Below are 19914 nucleotides of genomic sequence, written 5' to 3'. Positions count from 1 at the left end.
TTACACTGCATGAGTCATACAGCCAGTGGGGCCTGGTTGCACCACATAGAAAACCAAATCACGTAGCATTTGTCAAGCCAGAAACTAACCTTAGTGATTCATCCAAAAGATTCCTCATAGAGGGCTAAAAGCTGTAATAGAACGTCTCACTCCCCCAACAACAAAACCAGGCAAACAGGATCCTATTTCATCATGAAACAATTTAATTGTTTGGATACACCCTGTGGTATATTTTGATGTTCCCATCATCAGATTCATTCCATTATATCTCATTACACATGATCTGGACCCTGAGATGTTGTCTTAGGTGACAGGAAAACAGGACTTGACCAGGGCTAAAAGTGCCATCACAGCAAACCGTTAAATTTAAGTACCGCAAACACACATTTGAAAATAGCAAGTGAGCACACAGAATGAAAATTTGTAAATTAAAATATTAAAAACTCATCTCAGTAAAAATATTATCTTCAATTCAAATAAAGAAAAAAAAAAAAAAAACAATTGTGCAATACACTTCAAAACCCCCTTCTGGACAGTCCTGTGCAGAAACATGTTTTTGCTTAGAGTTCAGAGAAAAGCATTACTACGATGTGAGATTGTGAGAAATGTAAGCAATGTGAACTTTACAGCGTTAAACGATAAACACAGCAAACACATTGGCTTCAGGGTGAAATTTTGAGCTAAAACTTCTTTTCAAAACATTTCATAGCAAACATTCTTCCCATTAACATCTGTAGTGTTTTGAAATGACACTGTAAATGCTTGCCATGATCTTTCTTCTTCGTTACATGTCGCCTCAAGAGGCCAATTATCAGTAGCAGAGATGGTGGCACAGTGCTCTCAGAGCTTATTTGTAAACAATTATAAAAAAAAAAAAAAGTGCTTGACCATTTTTAGTCTTTTGACACGATTGGTCTCATGATGTTGTGAGATGTTTGATGTCGTTTCTGATTGTGTCTTTGTCAATCACACACACAGAAGTCTTTCAAAGTGATGTTTCCCTTAAGTCTTTGGCTTTAGATTCGGCAGAGTCCGGGGTTTCAGCTGAACTTGCATTAGAAGAGCTGGTTGTACTCTGCTTGTCTGGCTCTGTGTCCTGGCCCTGGTCTGAGGCCAGCTTCAGGAACAGAGGGACCTCTAGCTGCTCTTTGGTCAAAAGGCCTCGCTGGTCATCAACTCTGCAGCACTGGGCCCTCGACAGCATGTCCAGAAGCCCTGGCACACATAAAATATAATGCTAATTCTGACATTTGGTTTTAATAAATAAATAACACTGTGCTATTTTTAATATGCGTATTTACATTTTATAGTTGGGAGTGTAGTTATGTAACAACTCACTACTCTCGATAGATAAAGTTTTAGAAATATAGAACAGTTACTTCATTAAATAGTATATATTAAAATCGTAATTCTTCAAATCCCTGGCCAGGATACTAGGAGTGGGCGATATGGAGAAATATATTCTATCATGGTACATACAATTTTAAATTGCAATAACATAGCTTATAATAATAAAGTTTAGGTTCTGGAAATTCAATTGAGAAACTTGAGATTTAAGGTTCATTTTGACCTTAAAAACAGCAGCTGACCAAACAATCCCACTCTGAAGTCCATTTGGTAGCTTTTCAAACAATTTTCCTTAGCAGATGGAGTTTTTTGTAATTCCATCTGCTGGGAAAGATGTGATGTGATTGAACAGCTTCTAAAAAGGCACACTGTGGTGAGATCATTTTGTCAAGACTTAAAAACAAAAATGTTCTGTTCCTTTGTGTTGGACTTTGTCTTAAGAATTTATTTTTTGTAAATAATGAACCTCCAAGCTCAAATTAAGAAACCGTTGAATCAAGGTATTTAAATGTATTAAAAGATAATATTGCTATAGATTCCTTGTTATAAAAGTTGTGGAAAAATCTGACGGTTGTCAAATATCTACTGCCACGTCGCCAAACCCTACTAGATACTGCCGAGATGTCCTACCCTCCATGTCGCGGTATTTACCGGGCTTGGACTGAGTCTTGGCTCTGTCTGTTTGCGGCGATGATTGGGCCTCCAGCCCTCCTGCACTCACGGCTCCTGCCTGGGACCAAAACAGATTGCAGGGTTATCAACGTACAGTACAAGTCAAAGTTTTACAGGTGTATCAGAGACAAATAATGCTGTGAATGTGAATTCTGCACATTTCATTAAAAAAAATTATCCCCATCTCTATTCCATATAACAAACAAAAGAAAGGCATCCATTTGATCTGTACAACAGATAAAACAAAAAAAGGCAATGTTATTATCTAAAGAATATAATGAAGGTTGTCACCAAGGATACTTCCTTCATTATATTCTTATTGAGATAACAACCAACAGCATCTCAGCTGCTTGCCTTGTATGTAGGACTGTCAGTATCGTACAAAAGAAGACGTTTTTATGATGGCAACAAGATTTTTGTTTGATGACTTAACATTGCCTCACCTGTGTGGCTGCAGCAGAACCGCTGCCTCTGTTGGTCTGGTCTTTTCCTGTTCAAACCACACAAAAACATACAACTCAGTACTTCTCCTTTCAGTAGAAATGTAGCGGACTGCTGATAATACGGAACGTAACTTCCAAATTGTGTTAAAACACTGATATTAGCCTTATAAAATATTCTTGACCAGAATTAAACTGGTCCTTCACTCTAATCAAGTCCATTCCCCCTCTTCCTAAATGCAGTGAATGGAGCTGAGGAGCACTGATCCAAAGCGAAGTTGATTCTGGTCTCTTAGCAGTTGGGAAATGAGGTGAGTAAACTCAAAGTGACACAGCACTCAACAAACCAAATGGACCCAGACATTTAAGCCCCACAGAAAAGAATGAAGACACAGAGAGAGACACACAAAGAAATCAGAGTAGGAAAAAAGGAACATGCAGACAGCCATGCAGAAAAACCAGGGCACTAAACTGGACAGTGAAAAGACTTTCACATCAGCCCTAGCTAAGAGCAAGTGAGAGCCAATAAATGCAGAAACACTTTCTCTGACCCATAAAGAAACAATTATGTGAATAAGGCAGCACAGCCAGGGTTCAGGCAGTATACACCGAGCATCATCAATGTATCGCCAACATCATCGACAAGTAACAGTGGCTGGAGCCTTTATCGGATTTGATTGAACTCATTTAATTTACTCATTGGCCATGCAGGTTTCTTTACGTCCTGAGGCTGCTTGTGCACTTGGGGGAGCAGTGTAGTTAAATTACATAAACATAATTCTCTCTGGTTCAAATTAAAGTAAAACATTGGGTTTAAAATAAATAAATAAATAAAAAAAGGTATTAAAACATCTTTTGACCTTTGGTTTTTTCAAGTCGTAGCACCTTGTTCGCTAGTCTGAACACAGTGCTGGTCATGTTCAAAGGCTCGTTGCTTCCAACCTAAAACAAGAAAAAAAGACAATCAGTTTCACAGTTTTGTGGGGATAAAGAAGAGAGCCTGCTAAAAATGGGTCTTAATGCATAACAGAGAAAACACACAATGCATTACAAAAGATAGTGGAATAAGTGATGAGGATTACACAAAGAAAAATAGTGAAACACATTCAATTTTACAATAAAAAGAAAACCGATTGGATATAAATATTAACATAAAGCATAAATGGTTGCCTAGGAACGGCTGCTGTAAGCAGGAGAGGTGGACAAGTGATGACAGGAGAGAAGGACAGAACTTTAAAAAAGTTCTGATACATATGGTACAGTTTATCACGGTTACCATGGGTGCTTTACCTAAAGTATTTGAGGGAAATGTGGCTTTACAGACACTCACCATGGTGACCACGGCCTCTTGTGGCTTGAGTTGGTGTTTCTGCAGCACCGCAGAGAGGGAGTCCTGCAGCGTCTTACTGGACTTTGCCATGATCCCAACTGTCTTACCAGTGAAGGCAATCTCCAGCCTGAAGCACACATGCATTATAACCTCCCTCACACGGCAGTACAGCACAAACACTAAATGCAATGGTACAGCAGTATAGCCTCATTAAAATCTAGTCATACAAAGCCGGTTGTCACCAAAGAATCTGCCACTCACTGATACCTTGGCAGGAAATCCAAATTTGGTTTAATTTAGCCATTTGATAATGTATTCAATGCAAATGATGACTAATCTATGTAGTGGTGTTAATACAAGAACTTTACTCTAATATAGTGAGAAGTGGCATGCTGTAGTGGGGACGGGGGTGTGAAAGCCTGCTCGGGTGATAAAGACAAAAAAAAAAAGCAAATGAAGGAAGTGACACAGTTGACTCACGCAAACGTCACCCTGAGCTCCAGAGAGACCTGCTGATCTCTCAGAACGGAGCAGTCCTGGTCCAGCGATAAGGGCTGCTGCAGAGAGAGCAACGGTGTATCAGACTGAGAGAAGTGACTTTCAGAGACGTTACCATCAACTGGGGATACTTTCAAACAGGTTTCACAAAGTTTCAAAAAATGAAAAGAGTGAGTGAGAAGTTAAGAGGATGTTAGAACAGGAAGAGAGTCATGGTCATCTTTCTCACAGCGCCTGTTGCAAAACAACTTTGCAGTGTGGTACTGTAGATATTTCTGAACAGCTTGTTGATTTAAAGCTTTGGCTGGTGCTGCAGACAGAGCAGCTAAGTGCTCACCTTGTCCTTGCCATGAAGGTAGATGATGACATCTTTCAGCGGAAAGCCTCTCTTCTCACACAGGCTAGTCAGCATGTCTTTGATGGGTTGTCCATTACGCGTAGGGGCCAGGGAGGCACTGCCATCGGGCAGGTAGACACAGCAGTAGCCTCCCTCCACCCCTATCCGACTCCCACCTCTACCACCCTGTTCTGGAGACCGGGTACTCGATCTGCCATTCTACATCACATACGGAAAAGAGAGGGAAGAACTTAGGAATGAAAAATAACAATAGAGTTAGGCACTATATGGCAGATTTTTCTCTGAACTGAGATTTGTCACTTTAATGACTACATTTTGTCATTCATGTGAGCCCTGTTGTCACAAATGCACTGACCTCGATCTGCTGGTAGAGGGAGCCAAGCTCCACACTGCTGCTTGACTTGACTGACATATTGGACTCTTTCCGCGACACTGAACTATGTGTGTTGGATGCATCTATTGTTATGGATGGAGGAAAAGAACAAGAAGAGAGCCAGGGAGAAATTGTGAGATAAAGTCACAGGTTGTACATCAAGGAATAACTTAAAAGAACTAGATCTGCAAGCACTACCTCCCCACGAGTCCCTTTTCTGTCGCTGTTTCTCCGAAGCACTCTTGCCACCTGGCAAGCTGTTGGAGCATGACTTCTTGTTCTGTTTGAGACCGTGATGAAAGAAACGCAAAAACAGCAAAATTGAAACAAGAATCACAGTTTTGTTTTTTCTACCCTGCCTCTCAGTCCACCCATCCTCCCCTCCCCCCCCCCAATCACTCTACCTTCTTGTCACTTAAGGGGCTTCTGGTGGCCACGTCCTCCCAGGATCCCATGCGGACCGGCTCTGTAGAGAGCTGAGGTAAAGGTTTACCTTCTACGCTTCCCAAGGTGCAGCTCTGGTAGAGAGGAGAGCGCACAAAGCGCCTGTAGCTGTCCATCTTCATCAGTTTAAATATCTGACACAAAGCAGGGGCGGATGTGCACACAGTCAGAAGGGCCACCAACAATGAATTACTGTATTACTCAGCTAAAATGAGAGTGTGGAGTCCAAACCTGTGCTTGAGCCTTGTTAAACATGTCAGGTGTGGGCTTTTCCAGGTCCTTCTCCTCGGTCTTGGCTGTGTCATCGATGTTGACCGAGTATGGAGCGCTGTCAGACAGGTAGGTGTTGTAGATGGAGCGAGCTGCTGTTTTCAGCTGGGAACACAACAGCTCAATCAGACTGAAACCTCTAGAAGATATATAGCTATAACTAAACTTTGTTTGGTAATCATTGTGTCTAAGCTAACAATTTTAAATCCAGATAGATACAAACCCCAATGACACACTATAACAATTTCCCTTTTGGAGTTCATCCGAGTGTGTAGCTTTTGATAACGATCTAAGAAGCCAATCAGTGTGTATGAACACTGGCTTTCCTTGTTAAGTCTACCAAAAATTAAATTAACCCTCCCCAAGCATCCACACTGCAAGTCATACAATCAATAAGTCACTAAAAGGTAGACATTTCTCAGAGAGCTGAGCAACCACAGAAACTCAACTGATGTGTGGACAGTCAACAACCGTGTCAATATCTGCACCTCCCGTTTCTATAATAGAATTTAAATAACCAAGCAATAAGTCTGATATTAAAATAGAATAAAAGTTGACGATAGCTATTAAAGCTACCCAGCTGGTCACTTTTATTTTAAGGAATTGTTTGAAAGAAAGGGAAACATCCCAAAAATATGGTTGAAAAACAGCTTAATCCATCAGTGAGATCAACAGTAAATGTATAAAATTTTTAATGAATTGTTGATACTTATAGCTTATTAACTAAATAGCAACATATTGTAACATAATAAAAGCAATATCAAAGCAAAAAAAAAAGTAACTGTGCTCGCTACAGAGACACAGTTAAAGCAACATAGCAACCAAGTTGCCCTCACTGTAAACATTCAACGTAAGGAAAATTCTAATGAAGAGTATTTTTGAAAAACTATATTTAAAAAAGGGGAGCTTATGCAGAGGAAACACACAACAGCATAATGAATCACAAATGACGGGCGAGATTATTCAACATGCAAAGACATAAAAACGTGCCATCATACCTCTTCCAAGGAGCTGGCTGGGATCTTCCTGAATTTTTCACAAGCTTGCCAGAATAAAATGTTCTCTGCACTCACCTCAGACATCAAGAAAGCCTGTGGAGAAAAGACACAAATGTGTATGAAAACATATGGCACATTTCGGGAGAGGTAGATAGAAAACATCAACACTTGAATTATTCCTGAACTTAAAATTACAACACATGTTGAGTGTGTCTGACCGTGAACTGGCGGACTCCAAAGGGGTCCTCCAACAGCTTCTCAAATGAGACGGCCCAGGACAGCACACTGTTGGTTGGGCCGCTCTCTCCGCCCGGAGTCCCTGGAAGGCTGGAGCTGCTGCCTCCACAGCCCCGTGCAGACATGTTCAACTCTACAAAACATCCAGACACAAACACACCCATTTATCGTCACAGAAAAAAAAGAAGAAGAAAAAAAGCATGACCAAGAACGAGAATGAATCAGATAGTTTCTTTATGTCATGCACAGACATGTTTCAGTTCAGAGAAATCAAGATTTACAGGATTGTCAGCGCGCATGTTGTTTGTTCATGCTTACCTCCGTCCGACACTGCCTGGCTCTGTAAATAGAGAAATGGAGAGATAAGGTAGGGAACAATACTAAACAAAACATCTGATAAGATGGAAACACCTCACTGGGGCTGTCATGGACTAGTATGGGTATACCTGGATAATTCATATGGTAGTATGTGAGAAATTCAACATTCACTTGGTTGAATCATAAAATCAAAGAGAAATTGTATTTGAAAATCATACCTATTCTCTAAGACAGATCTTCAAAAAGGGGGTCGGGGACCCTTAGGGGGGCCCCAAGTTATTGTTCAATCATTGAAAGAAAAAAAAAAAAAGTTTCAAAAAGGTAATATGTCTGAAAATATACATAAAAATGAGTCCAACATATTATTAGCAAAAATGTACATAACATTGATGACATGCTTATTGGTCTGTAGGTAAGGTAGCCACTAAGGTAGCCAGATACAGTTAAGCTTAAGGATTCACTGTGCTACATGTATGTTTAACATTAAAACATGATGAATAAATATATGAATGAATGTCTTTATTTTAATAGCTTAGTATTGTATTTACCATCAAATGGTATGTGTAAAGACTTTAGGCTGCTCTAAACGTTGTTGTAGGCCCAGTTTAATATGCAACTCAATTTAATATAATATGCAGTAGGGGGTCCCTGCTCCGTCTCTCTTTCAGCTAAGGGGTCCCTGGCCTAAAAAGAAAACGTTGAAGACCCCTGCTCTAAGAGGCTGCAATCAAAAGTAAAGCACAGAACAAAAATTCACTCTGATGACAAAAATTTGGGGATTTTCAGTACATTTAAAGCAACACTATGTAACTTTTCCCCGCTTCGGTCCCCCTACAGGTTGTCTCATTGCTTTAAATATTCGGAGTGTCTATTTGCAACCCCGGTACAAATAGCCTCGACCACACAGCTGAGCTAGTCACACCCTGTGATGTAACAACAAAAACACGTTGCTCGCGTGCACCGAAATCATTCATCTTCCATGACAGACGTTCATCTTCCATGACAGCAGAAACTGGCATAATAGGAAAGTTTTGTCTCTAAAGTTCATAACAATTGAATTTCTAGCGGAAAATGGATACTACAGTTGCGCTTTCAGTCTTCAGTGAAAGCATACAACCGTTAGTTTGTTAGTACCTATTTTTTGTATACAGTATGGTTACCTAGCAACCGAGGTTTGAAGACACCAAGTGGTAAACAGTTGTACAACTTTCTGTAAGAACTGCTAGGTGAGTAGTTAGAACACTGAGCTTTGGTCTGGGTATCTGGAGTTCAATTCCCTGGTGAGGTGATCTTGTGTTTTTCATTTTGGATTGGATAATTTGCCATTGCTCAAATCAGGTAGCCTGACAAGCCAGACCCACATCAAGATGTTCGGTCTGGGAACTCACCATTGACAGGGCTCAATCCGAGGGGCGGGATAAACAGTTGTCTTTCAAATTCCCTCGGCACGTAATAGGATAGCGCTACAACCAGGCAGAGCAACGAAGAAGGTAGCAAAGCTAGTTGATAGATTAAACTTTTGCCGTATCCAGTCGGCAAAACTACGAACACATCTTCCTTTTTTAAGAATCCTGTGCCGTTCTTTGTTCTTTTCTCTTAACTTAAGCTTAACTCCAAGTCTTCCAGAAGACCGCTGTTTCCAGCAGCAGCCATAAGCCCGCCCACCGACTCTATACATAAATAAAAAAATATATATTATAAATATAAATATATAATATTTGGTTTTTCCAGCTCACAAGCCAACGGAAAGTGCCTGGACTGACCATGGCTGCAAAATAAATTTGCTGCCACTAGGGTGCGTCTAGATTTCTAGGCTACAAGTCAGGGCCCGCGATCGCGAATTTTTTTTAAAAAAAGTGTATGTATTAGCATCTCTCTGCGTGCAAAATATTGGACAGTGCAAAATATTGGACCCTGCAACGATAATATTCCAAAACGGTGTAATACGTGAGTAGTATGGATAACTATGTGTAAATATATGCCAAGGTACTGTAAATGCACAGGGGTGCAAATAGCATACATTGATATTTGTACCACACGGGGTATTAATAGAACACATTGCTGCGTGCACTGGTGGGGTACGAATAACATTCATTTCTAATTGCAACAGGGTACTTATAGCACACACTGCTAATTGTACCAGGGGTGCAAATAGCCTCACCCTTAAATATTACAGTAACAGTTTCACAAAGCAGTGTAATTGAATGTATTGAGCACAGAAGCTAGACATACCTCAAAACAAAAAGCACAGAGGCACACATTTAGGAAGTGAAATGTGAACACCAGCTGCATGTTTTTAGCTTTTTCTCTCTACAGTATGTAACAATGTAGTGCAATTAGTCAAGGCTGTTTTCACAGGAAGTGGTTGTGACACTGATGACAAATGGTTCTCATTCAGCTTTTAGAGCTCTCAAAATTCACATCTTGTAAAGTTATGTCTGTTTCAATTTAAACTCTCTTAGTTAAATGCTGCCAATAAATGCTGTCAACTCTTTGCACACAAACCTGTGCCAAGTGGCTCACAGCACCATGGTCCTGGGTTTAATCAATAGGGCTTTCTGTGGGGTGTCTACATGCTATTTGGTCTGTCTGGGTTTCTTCTGGGGGGGGGGCTTAGGTTTCCTCCAACAATCTATAACTCTAAACTTGCCTAGAGGTGTGAATGTGATTGTTTGTCTGTCTATGTTAGGTTAGTCCTGTGAGTTGGAACCTGCCCAGAGTGTACAGGTTACATAAAAAAAAAAAAAAAAAACTATACACCAGCCTATATAAGAAACTATAGTGGTGGCTATATTCATTTTATATTTTTATATACAACATTTTAGTGGTAATACCATTTTTTTTTTTTTTAAAAGGACAAAGCCATCTAAAGGGTTGTATTTCCGCCGAATTAAGAATATTGTGAAACCTGTTAAGTGGCACAACCGGAGTGGTTGTACAGAACTCTTTCATTCTGAAAAAAAATTACAAGCATCTTGCTTCACAAGTTGTTTTATTAATGGTTTGTAATCTTTAATCATATTATCAGTAAGCTAATCACTTCTGCTGGTTGTTTTTTGTGGTGGTAGTTGTTGCTTTTATAGAAATATTATATCTTGCTTTTACTTTTTTACATTCTTCAAACTTTGTTTCTAATAACTTCTTTATCATGAATTCATGAGATATATGCTTTGTCATTCATGCAAATGCAGATGTTTTATAGATACCAGAATTGAAATGTTCCTGATCATTTTAGGTGTGGGATGGTTTTATAAAAACATGAATCAACTCTTAAGTTAGCTAAAGCAAGGTTTTCATAGACAGTCCAGCATATCTTGACCTTGTTTCTAGAATAACCCATAAGGTATCCACAACGTGGCTGAGTCATACAGAGAGGTGCGTGTCTTAATGTGAGTGATAGAACTTTATTCTTAGCATACAATAATGTTACTAAGAAATCCAGCAAAAACCAAGGGGCTGAGTCTACTCAGCTAAATTAGTATTAACCATGACACATAGGCTCATCTCCTATGTCAAAAACTCTTTACCACAAGTGGAATTTACCCACAAAGATATTCAGTGTGAAGATAGTCTGCATGCAAAGAGAAAGCTTCCTTGTAATTCTTGTGCCAATGCTTGACAACAGCCCAAAGACAACATCTGTTAGCAATTGTTAAACTTTGCCCATATAAGGCTGATACGGGCTGACAGTTTCTGCAGGTGTTGAGCTCCACTGTGGCACCACCTCTTCACTTGTTTGCTCCGCTTCTCAAACTCTGGCTACAAAAACGCAACATGTCAGTGCCTACAAATGCACTTCACAGGAGACCCCACCAAACACTTTTTCCACAGTTCTACACAGACTAATGAATCATCATGGTCTCATATACTGCTACAGAGAACAACATCTACGGATTAGGATTCTCTGCAAAACCTTTGAAGGAGAGACAAGATATGCAAAGACACAATGTGAGGGAAGAGTCTAATGCAGCACCAATTATAGGAACTTTTGCAATCACTCAAAATGCAAACCACAGAGAACACCATTTTTTAAACCACAGCAACATCAAGGTCTTCTCTGCTCCGGTGAAATACGTCTTTATATACACACTTTCATACCTTTTGTAGAGCTAATCCAATTCAAGAAACACGATGGCCTCATCAGAGTAGATTGAAGCCAACACAGCCTACACATGACAGATTGGCTAACAGACATGGCATGGTTTCCACTTCTGACTTGAAGCAGGCCTGGAGTGTTTTCAGTTGCAACCAACTGCACAGGTTGATTGGTTCTGGCACTTCTGAGGAGTTAAGACCAACAATACAAGCCAACACAAGAAACTGCTCTATCATACTCAACATCAAGGTATTCTGACCTGGATGTCAACTCAACTGTATGAGCACGGTTACAAAAAAAAAAAAGCAGACTGAAAAAGTAGTCCAAAACTACAACAAACAGACATTATGGGTGACCAAATCATTACAGGGTTACAACTTACACATATCCCACACACTTAACACCAACTTACTCCTCACAGTAGCCTATCAGTCTTGAAATTCCTCTATGTAAGGGCTGATGAAGTCTCCACCTTCATACAGCATAAATGCATATACAATCCACTAGATCCAAAGAACAGCTGCAGAACCAAACCAAGCCAGACAAGAGTGTTGCCAACTTACCATGTGGCCTATAGGAATCCCTAGAGCATTACAGTTCTTCGCCATGGTGGCTCAGACACCAGACTACAAGCTGAAATCTTTATGCGATGTGCACACTGTCAGGGGACACAGTAAAGTGCTCCACCCAAACATGACAGACAAACATCTCTCTCTCTCTTACTTACACACACACGCCTTCCTGTCACTTCCTGCCTGGAAGGGAAGTCTTGCCATAGCAACAAGCCACAAAAGAGGAAGTATGGTTACTATGATCAAACTGTTCTCAGCCTACGTCTTGAGAAACACTATGATGTGGGAACAGACAAGACAAATACACTCTTTCCGTTTTTGATAGTCATTGTGCGAGTTACTAGACACAGCTTCAACCACTAAACAGTCCAAGACAGCAATTTAGCTGCTACAGTGAAGCATCTAAGAATGTTTTTGTAACATACAGTGTCATCCTCTTCTTCTCTTTTCTAGTCAGTGAAGTTTCCTTTTAGTTGGAAGTCATTGAGATTTAGAGATTAAAAGTACACAACAAAATGCCTCCTCCTGATGTTCACTTACTTTAACATGGTAAAACTACCATACACGTTAAATTCATGGTATTCTCCAAACGTCACCAAACTCCTACAAGATGCAGAAGTAACTTTAACGTTACATCTGTCAATTGTAGGCTTCCTCTTTTAAAACAAATTCAATATCTGTACGTAACACTTTTTTTTAAGAGTTAAAAACCATGAGGTTTGGTACACAGAGCACAAGGAGTTCATCATTTTATGAATAATGAGTATTATTGTGCAGCTGTAGCAATTATATGAATGTAGCCTATATAGATTCCAAGTAGTGCAAATTGTACACTACACTTTTTGCCTTGGAAACACGGTTAGCACGCATGAACTCTCCAATTAGCTTGTGTGTTAAGTGATTTTCATTACCTTTATGTCCGCCATCATGCCAGTGGTTATGGTGCACCATTTGTTATATTTCCTGAATTGCTTTTGTGCAGCAACTTTAGCCAGTCCGGAGAACCTGTGATAAAGTCCTCTTAACGCGACCATCTTCAGGAAAACAAACAAGAAGACGAGAGAGAGAGATGGGAGTTTACAGATCAAGTTAGTTAACAGATTTTACCTGTCTGCTTAGTCTTGACAAGTGCACGAGCTGAGGACCCAGGTGAAGCAGGATATTTTAATTAACTGCGCACCTGTTGCCCTTGCAGACGGCTTGCTAATTTGCCTACATTATCTGTTAGATCAACGTGCTAATGTGTAATATGTAAAATATTAGCATGCTTACCTACTGTAAGCATCCTGTGTTGGCTATAACATCATGTCCAAGGCAATTTTCCTACTGGGACAATAAAAGCTATCCTGTAAATTGTTAATGGGTAGTAGCAGTTTGCTGGACTTCACGTTAGCCTATTACAACATTGATATTAGGCCGAAAACCACACATGCACAAACAGGACTAATGGGGTTAGGGTACATTTTGGCTGAGGTTAATATTACAGGAAGCACAAATTGATGGGGGAAGGCCTAATTCAACCTGATCTTCTTTCCAGTACTGCATCATCTTTGTCGAAAGAGTAGCAACGTTAAAGTGACTTAGAGGCGATTTGAATTCACAAACCAGTTTGGTTATGTGGAGTTTGCATATTCACCTTGTGTCTGTGGGTTTTTTTCTTTTTTTTTCTGATGCTCTACTTTCCTCCCACAGCCCAAACACATGCATGTTTGATTAAAACGCTATATTGTGGCTGATTAAGAGTGTGATAGCGTTTGTGTTTTGCATCTGTCCAATGTGCACCTTGCCTCTTCCCCAGTGCATGCTGGGATAGGCTCCAGCTCCCCATGACCCTGAAGGAATAAGTGTTAAGAAAAAAAATGTATAGCAGCACTCTCTACTGGCCACTGCATGAATAAATATGGTATGAAGGCCCTGACTTCAATGAAAGATAATATAGTATTTCCAAGCGTAAATTCTTAAAATTCAGTCAATTCGGTCATAATCCTAAAACGTCTGAGCAAAGTTATCCCTAGTATGTGTCACATTATATGGCGTGTCTGTATTCGGCAAAGGCAGAGGATCGTTTGCATTAAGTAAACCACTGTTTTGCTTATAACAGGTGATGCTTCAGCTAGGGTCTGGCAAAGCGAGACTATGCTTAAGCATACCTGTCTCTCTGTCTCTGTCTTTTATATTCCTGTGTCTGTCTGTCCGTCTGTCTTTCTATTTCTTGTTCTATCTGTTTGTAAAAAGTGTAAAACATACCCTTATTTTAACCTAAATGTTACTTAACAACATAAAAAGCAGCAGCCGACTTTCACTGTTGCCATAACTCCCATCTATAAAACATACAAACAGGGATATTGTTTGTGCCATGAAGTTTTAGGGAATGATTTATTTGCATTGATATCAGTGTTTATGATCAGCTCTGCCTTTTTGTGACGCAAAGACCATTAGGTTAGGCAAAACAGAGCAGGTGACCATTCACTGTGTGTGTGTATGAGGAGACAACACCACCAGGTAATAAGAAAAACATTTCAGCATTTTCAGCCTTTCTATTGATATTTAATATAAGTGCTATGATATTTTTCGATTTCTAATATGTTTAAATGTTGTTAGCTTTTAATTTTAGAGATTATGATTTATTGATAAGGAGTCTCAATCTACTGGTAAATGTGTTCTTAGGCTAAAGCAATTTAATGAACGAGTCTTTTTCAACAGAGAATGGTTATGAGAGGGGTATCGCTATATCTTTTGCTTGGGCATCTCCTCATGGGTAAGGAGCCACTTATTCATTTTACAGTTATATATCTATATACAGTGTATTTATACAGCATATTAGTATTCACCATGGATACATATATGCTTGTTTAGCTCTACACATATACATTTTATTTTATTTTATTTATTCTTTACTTTATTTCAGTAGGCGCTGGATCTACCTGTGTTCCTGTTGAATGTCTGAGATGTAACACCACAGGAAAACCTCAGGCAGGTAAAGAAAAAAAATTAAACATCTCACTTATAGACTATATTTGTAAATGTTATGTAGCAACTAATGTACCTGAACATTGTCTGCCATTAAATACTTGCGAGGTGACATGCAAAGGAAAAATGTTCTTAATGCTACACCTCTGTTTTCCCAATAGATGCTTGTGCATTCTGCAGTCCAGAAAAATGCATCGATGGTGAGGGCCATCTTTCTTTTTATTTGTTTACTTGAAAATAAATCCTATGAATTTCACATATGGCACTGTACATTGGATACAGTAATTGACAGTGGGGTGTGGTAGTACAATGAGCTTAAGTCAAACATGGCAAACACGGGATGCTTGAAAAATAATCAAAATGCTCATAAATTTGACTGTTCTTCTAAACTAGTGTATTGCTGAGGGTTTAACTGAGCAGCATAGGTTACATATATATTCTCAGAAAAGAAATTGACTGGGATGTGTCATGTATGCTCTGTTGTAAATTAAATGCTGACTGTGACTATATTAATGTCCATGTGTACTATTCTCTCTAGATACTTCAAAAATTCTGTCAAACTGCAAACAAGGTAACCTGTGACAATATCCTCGCCTGTGGCAGTGCACTAACATGTGCACTAACTTTCTGATTACCTAACACTATCACTGTTGCTTCCCTTCCTTAAATATTTACCCTGCCCATCAGACTTTCAGGTTTCTGTCAACTGCACTGGAACCAATCTTCAGGAGGGCAATGACATCACTCTAACATGTGTCCATAACCTTACCGTTTTGATTACGATGTTTGGGTGGCAGATGAATCAGGTGGACCTCCAGGAAGGCAAAAATGCTAGCAGTCTGTATCTCAAAGAAGTCCACTCCAATAACGCAGGCCTGTACACCTGCTTTGTGAAAAGCCCGTGCGGTGATTACGTGTCTCCATCATGCAATGTCACTGTAGAGAGTAAGTAAACATCTCCCTGCTTATTGAACACAGCCACAGATTACATGTGCCTTTTTAATGTACAACCCCAAATCAGAAAAAGTTGGGACAGTATTGAAAACACAAATAAAAAAAGAAAGTAGTGATTTCTAAATGTACTTTGATTTGTATTTCATTGCAGACAATGTGAACACAAAATATTTCATGTTTTGTCTGGTCAACTTAATTTCATTTGTAAATAAAGATCCTTTCCTGTCATTCAGACCTGCAACACATTCCAAAAAAGGTTGGGACAGGAGCAATTTAGGGCTAGTAATCTGGTAAATTGGTTAAATAATGATATGATTTGAAACAGGTGATGTCAACAGGTGATGGTAATTATGATTTGGTACAAAAGCAGCACCCAAGAAAAGTCTAGTCCTTTAGGAGCAAAGATGGGCCGAGGATCGCCAGTTTGCCAACAAATACGTGAGAAAATTATTGAAACGTTTAAAAACAATGTTCCTCAAAGAAAGCTAGGAAGACATTTGCTTATTCCACCTTCAACAGTGCATAACATAATTAAAAGATTCAAGGAATGTGGAGGAATTTCAGTGCGTAAAGGACAAGGGCGCAAACCTAAGCTGAACAACCGTGATCTCCGATCCCTCAGGCGGCACTGCATCAAGAATCATCATTCATCTATAAGCGATATCACCACATGGGCACAGGACTACTTTGGCAAACCTTTGTCAAGTACCACAATACGTAGTTACATCCACAAATGCCAGTTAAAACCGTACTGTGCCAAAAGGAAGCCCTATGTTAAGTGTCCAGAAGCGCCGTCGACTTCTCTGGGCTCGGAGGCATCTGGAATGGACCATTACACAGTGGAAACGTGTACTGTGGTCAGATGAATCAGTATTTCAGGTATTTTTTGGGAGAAATGGACGCTGTGTGCTCCAGACCAAAGAAGAAAAGGATCATCCAGACTGTTACCAGCAACAAGTCCAAAAGCCAGGGTCTGTCATGGTATGGGGTTGTGTCCGTGCCCTTGGCAAAGGTAACTTGCACTTCTGTGATGGCACCATTAATGCTGAAAAGTACATGGAGATTTTGGAGCACAATATGCTGTCTTCAAGAAGACTTCTTTTCCAGGGACGTCCATGCATATTGCAACAAGATAATGCAAAACCACATTCTGCACACATTACAAAGTCCTGGCTGCGGAGGAAGAGGATACGGGTACTTGACTGGCCTGCCTGCAATCCCGACCTGTCTCCAATAGAGAATGTGTGGCGCATTTTGAAAGGCAAAATGCGACAATGAAGACCCCGTACTGTTGCCCACCTGAAGACTTGTTTACAGCAAGAATGGGACAAAATCACACCTGGAACCCTTCATCACTTGGTGTCATCAGTCCCTAAACGTCTTTTAAGTGTTGTGAAAAGGACTGGCAAGATTACAAAGTGGTAAATGCTTTACTGTTCCAACTTTTTTTGAAATGTGTTGCAAGAACCAAAATAAGAATTTTGTTTTTTTTGAAAAATAACCATAAAAATCATGAACACATTAAATTATGTGCTGTTGTATTGTCTGCAATGAAATAAAAGTCAAAGTACATTTAGAAATCACTACTTTTTATTTGTGTATTCCATACTGACCCAACTTTTTCTGATTTGGGGTTGTAGATTTTAACTCATTAACTGGCCTGAAAGTAGTGCATTGTACAATTTCTGAATTGAAAATTAAAGAGCCAAAACATTTAATGAAGATATGAATAATAAAATGCACACCTTAATGACCCTTGATAGCATGTGCCATTAGCCTACTCTGTTTCCATGATCTGCCTTTGTAACTGTCTTCTCATCCAGACCAGAGTGTGTTGATCTTGGTGATCTGTGGTATTTCCGCTTTGGGCCTGGTCTTGATTATGGGGCTGGCTATGAAGTTCAAGCTGAAAAGAGACAACGGTAAGGGCTCAGTTCAGGTTGTCTGTGGTATAAGACAACACAGGAGCATAGAAAAGCACCTCTTCTGTTTCAAATATATTGTCTTGAATGCAAATGATAAATATACTGTGTAGAAATAGTATATTTCAAATACTTTAACAGTTCAACATTTTGGGAAAACTACACTAATTTGGCTTTCTTGAGTTACACGAGAAGATCGATAACACTCATATCTGTCCGTAAAATATAAGGCTTCACCCAGCAGCGGGTTAGCTTAGCTAAGCACAAAGACTGGAAAAGGGGAAATTAGCGAGCCTGACTCTGTCCAAAGCTAACACAATCAACCCACCAAAAGCTCACTAATTAACTTGTTACATCTGGCTTGTTTAATTCATACAAAACTGGTAGAGTAAAAATTGCAAGTTGGGGTTTTACAGGGGTTTGTGTGTCAGACTATTTCTTGGCCTGGAGCAGTTGCCATGCAACCGACGGAGAGTCCCAAATCCCTCCATATTTTACTGTAATAGGCCATATATAGTGCAGTACAGTCTCCATGGCATGTGCACACTTTTCTGCTAACAATTCCACAATGCTATGAATTACATTTTATAGATGTGAAAATGACCGACTCTACACTCAGTGATGACGATGAAAAAAGACTATTATTGATAAGCATCCACAATCTCAATTTATCTCCTCACTATTGAGTAAACTATTGAGTCGTATTGAGATTTTTGCACTTTGTACAGATTAAACAAACCAGTTATAACATGGGAGATTTAAGGGAAGCTGGAATTTGTTACCTTGGACAGAGCCAAGTTAGCTGTTACCCCCCGTTTCTGGTCTTTATGCTAAGCTAAACCAGTCTGGCTCTACAGATGTATACATTGTTGGAATAAAGCCTGACATCCGGAGTGCCTCTAACGCGCCATATGTCCCTCCCCTCTCTCTGTCTCGGCTATCGGGGCTTAGTGCTGCCCACAACGGTTGTGGGTTGTGACTCCAGCGCCGTGGATATAGATCTTGCAATGCAAGACTAAAGCTTAACTAACCGGCTGCCTGCTCCAGCTTTATATTTACTGTACAGACATTAGAGTGGTAATGATCTTCTTATATAACTCTCTGCAAGAAAGCAAATAAACATATTTCCCTATTTGTCCAAGTACTTCTCTAACTTCTGCATATTGCTAATCTTAGACCTACAAATTGGACTTCCCTCTTTTTAAATTATCACCTTCCCCCTTTATGTATCTCTCTGCAGCTAAACACAAAGAGAGGAGGAGGCAGAAGGCAGAGGCAGAGCAGAGAAGCGGTCCGGCTCCTTTCACACTAAGCGGATCCTAAATAAGACTCAGTCTATCACTTTCACAAAAATATGATTACTGATATTGTTTCATAATTTGCTTTTGTAGTGTTTGATGTAGAAATAAAACTTATTTAATCTCCATCTTTGAGGCTAAATGTGTGTGATCAGATAAGGTTATAACAAGCTTATGTATAGATATTTCCAGACCATGGTGGATCCTTTGTTTAACCAGCATTCATGTTAACCACACCCACTGACCAGAAAGCCTGTTCAGTTGAGGAAAAGAGTCTAGAAATGTTTTAATCCAGACACAGGCGTGCTCAAACTAATCCCACTGAATGCTCTACTCCCAGGAATGCACTTTACAGACGACCCACACGGCAGCTTTAAAGTGGCTGGCATGTAATGGATATTTGGGTGCACTCCTCTCCAAGACAGGGATGGATGTTGGATTTGAGAGTTGATGTATGAACACAGAAATAATCAGTTCCCTGGTTCAACAACATGATATAATCCTTTGAAGTTTACGTGTTAAGCTCTATGTATACTGTCACTCCCCATGCTACTCTGAGTGCCTTTTTTCTGCATTAACAGCATTTTTTCCCCATCAGCCATATAGTAAAATGTCTGAACTTTTCTATTTTTCTACTCATAACATCTGTGAGTGTGTGTGTTTGTGTGTGTGTGTGTGTGTGTGTGTGTGTGTGTGTCAGGAAGGACTGTTTATTCAGTTCCTCCTATAGCAGGTGGCTAAGGGATAATCCAGGTAAAGCCACTGCAAAGTGGAGATGGAGGGATGGACAGAGGAAGGGGGGGGGTGGCCTTTGCAT

General features: G+C 39.8%; 2 protein-coding genes across 10 annotated transcripts; one reads left to right on the top strand and one right to left on the bottom strand.

The window, feature by feature from the left end:
- Positions 1-180: 180 nt before the first annotated feature.
- On the bottom strand, positions 181-13744 carry LOC114562878 (regulator of G-protein signaling 14). 7 transcript variants are annotated; one of them, XM_028589540.1, is made up of 16 exons: positions 13590-13744; positions 12865-12987; positions 7286-7307; positions 6949-7100; positions 6731-6823; positions 5694-5837; positions 5423-5596; positions 5217-5298; positions 5001-5101; positions 4625-4843; positions 4270-4346; positions 3790-3916; positions 3320-3401; positions 2463-2509; positions 1978-2077; positions 181-1215 (listed from the first exon to the last, which is right to left on the bottom strand). In XM_028589540.1, exons 2-16 carry the CDS (start codon positions 12985-12987, stop codon positions 986-988), a joined length of 1773 nt encoding a protein of 590 aa, XP_028445341.1. In that variant the 5' UTR covers positions 13590-13744; the 3' UTR covers positions 181-985. The 7 variants fall into 7 exon arrangements, with proteins under 7 accessions (XP_028445341.1, XP_028445340.1, XP_028445338.1 ...); XM_028589539.1 differs by lacking the exon at positions 13590-13744 and adding an exon at positions 13226-13366; XM_028589537.1 differs by lacking the exon at positions 13590-13744 and adding an exon at positions 13230-13253.
- LOC114562880 (uncharacterized) lies at positions 12811-19308 on the top strand. 3 transcript variants are annotated; one of them, XM_028589545.1, is made up of 9 exons: positions 12811-13041; positions 14385-14455; positions 14657-14711; positions 14865-14930; positions 15085-15123; positions 15462-15494; positions 15611-15868; positions 17701-17799; positions 19040-19308. In XM_028589545.1, the coding sequence occupies exons 2-9, from the start codon at positions 14435-14437 to the stop codon at positions 19120-19122; spliced, it is 654 nt and encodes a 217-aa protein (XP_028445346.1). In that variant the 5' UTR covers positions 12811-13041; positions 14385-14434; the 3' UTR covers positions 19123-19308. The 3 variants fall into 3 exon arrangements, with proteins under 3 accessions (XP_028445346.1, XP_028445345.1, XP_028445348.1); XM_028589544.1 differs by having other exon boundaries at positions 14862-14930; XM_028589547.1 differs by lacking the exon at positions 14385-14455 and having other exon boundaries at positions 14862-14930.
- The last annotated feature ends 606 nt before the right edge of the window (positions 19309-19914 follow it).

The sequence above is a fragment of the Perca flavescens genome, chromosome 10, assembly GCF_004354835.1.
Source record: "Perca flavescens isolate YP-PL-M2 chromosome 10, PFLA_1.0, whole genome shotgun sequence".
NCBI classification, from domain to species: Eukaryota; Metazoa; Chordata; class Actinopteri; order Perciformes; family Percidae; genus Perca; species Perca flavescens.
This window is presented reverse-complemented; position numbering and strand designations above follow the sequence as displayed.

Bases quoted from the DNA above. Each gene is read 5' to 3' on its own strand.
- LOC114562878 (XM_028589537.1), bottom strand. The intron at 7,101-7,285 runs GTAAGCATGAAC...GATGTTTTGTAG, and splicing joins CCAGGCAGTGTCGGACGGAG to AGTTGAACATGTCTGCACGG. The intron at 5,838-6,730 runs GTATGATGGCAC...TTGTGTTCCCAG, and splicing joins CAGCCAGCTCCTTGGAAGAG to CTGAAAACAGCAGCTCGCTC.
- LOC114562880 (XM_028589544.1), top strand. From the start codon at position 14,435: ATGAGGAGACAACACCACCAG. The intron at 14,712-14,861 runs GTAAGGAGCCAC...ACTTTATTTCAG, and splicing joins GCTTGGGCATCTCCTCATGG to TAGGCGCTGGATCTACCTGT. The intron at 14,931-15,084 runs GTAAAGAAAAAA...TTTTCCCAATAG, and splicing joins CACAGGAAAACCTCAGGCAG to ATGCTTGTGCATTCTGCAGT.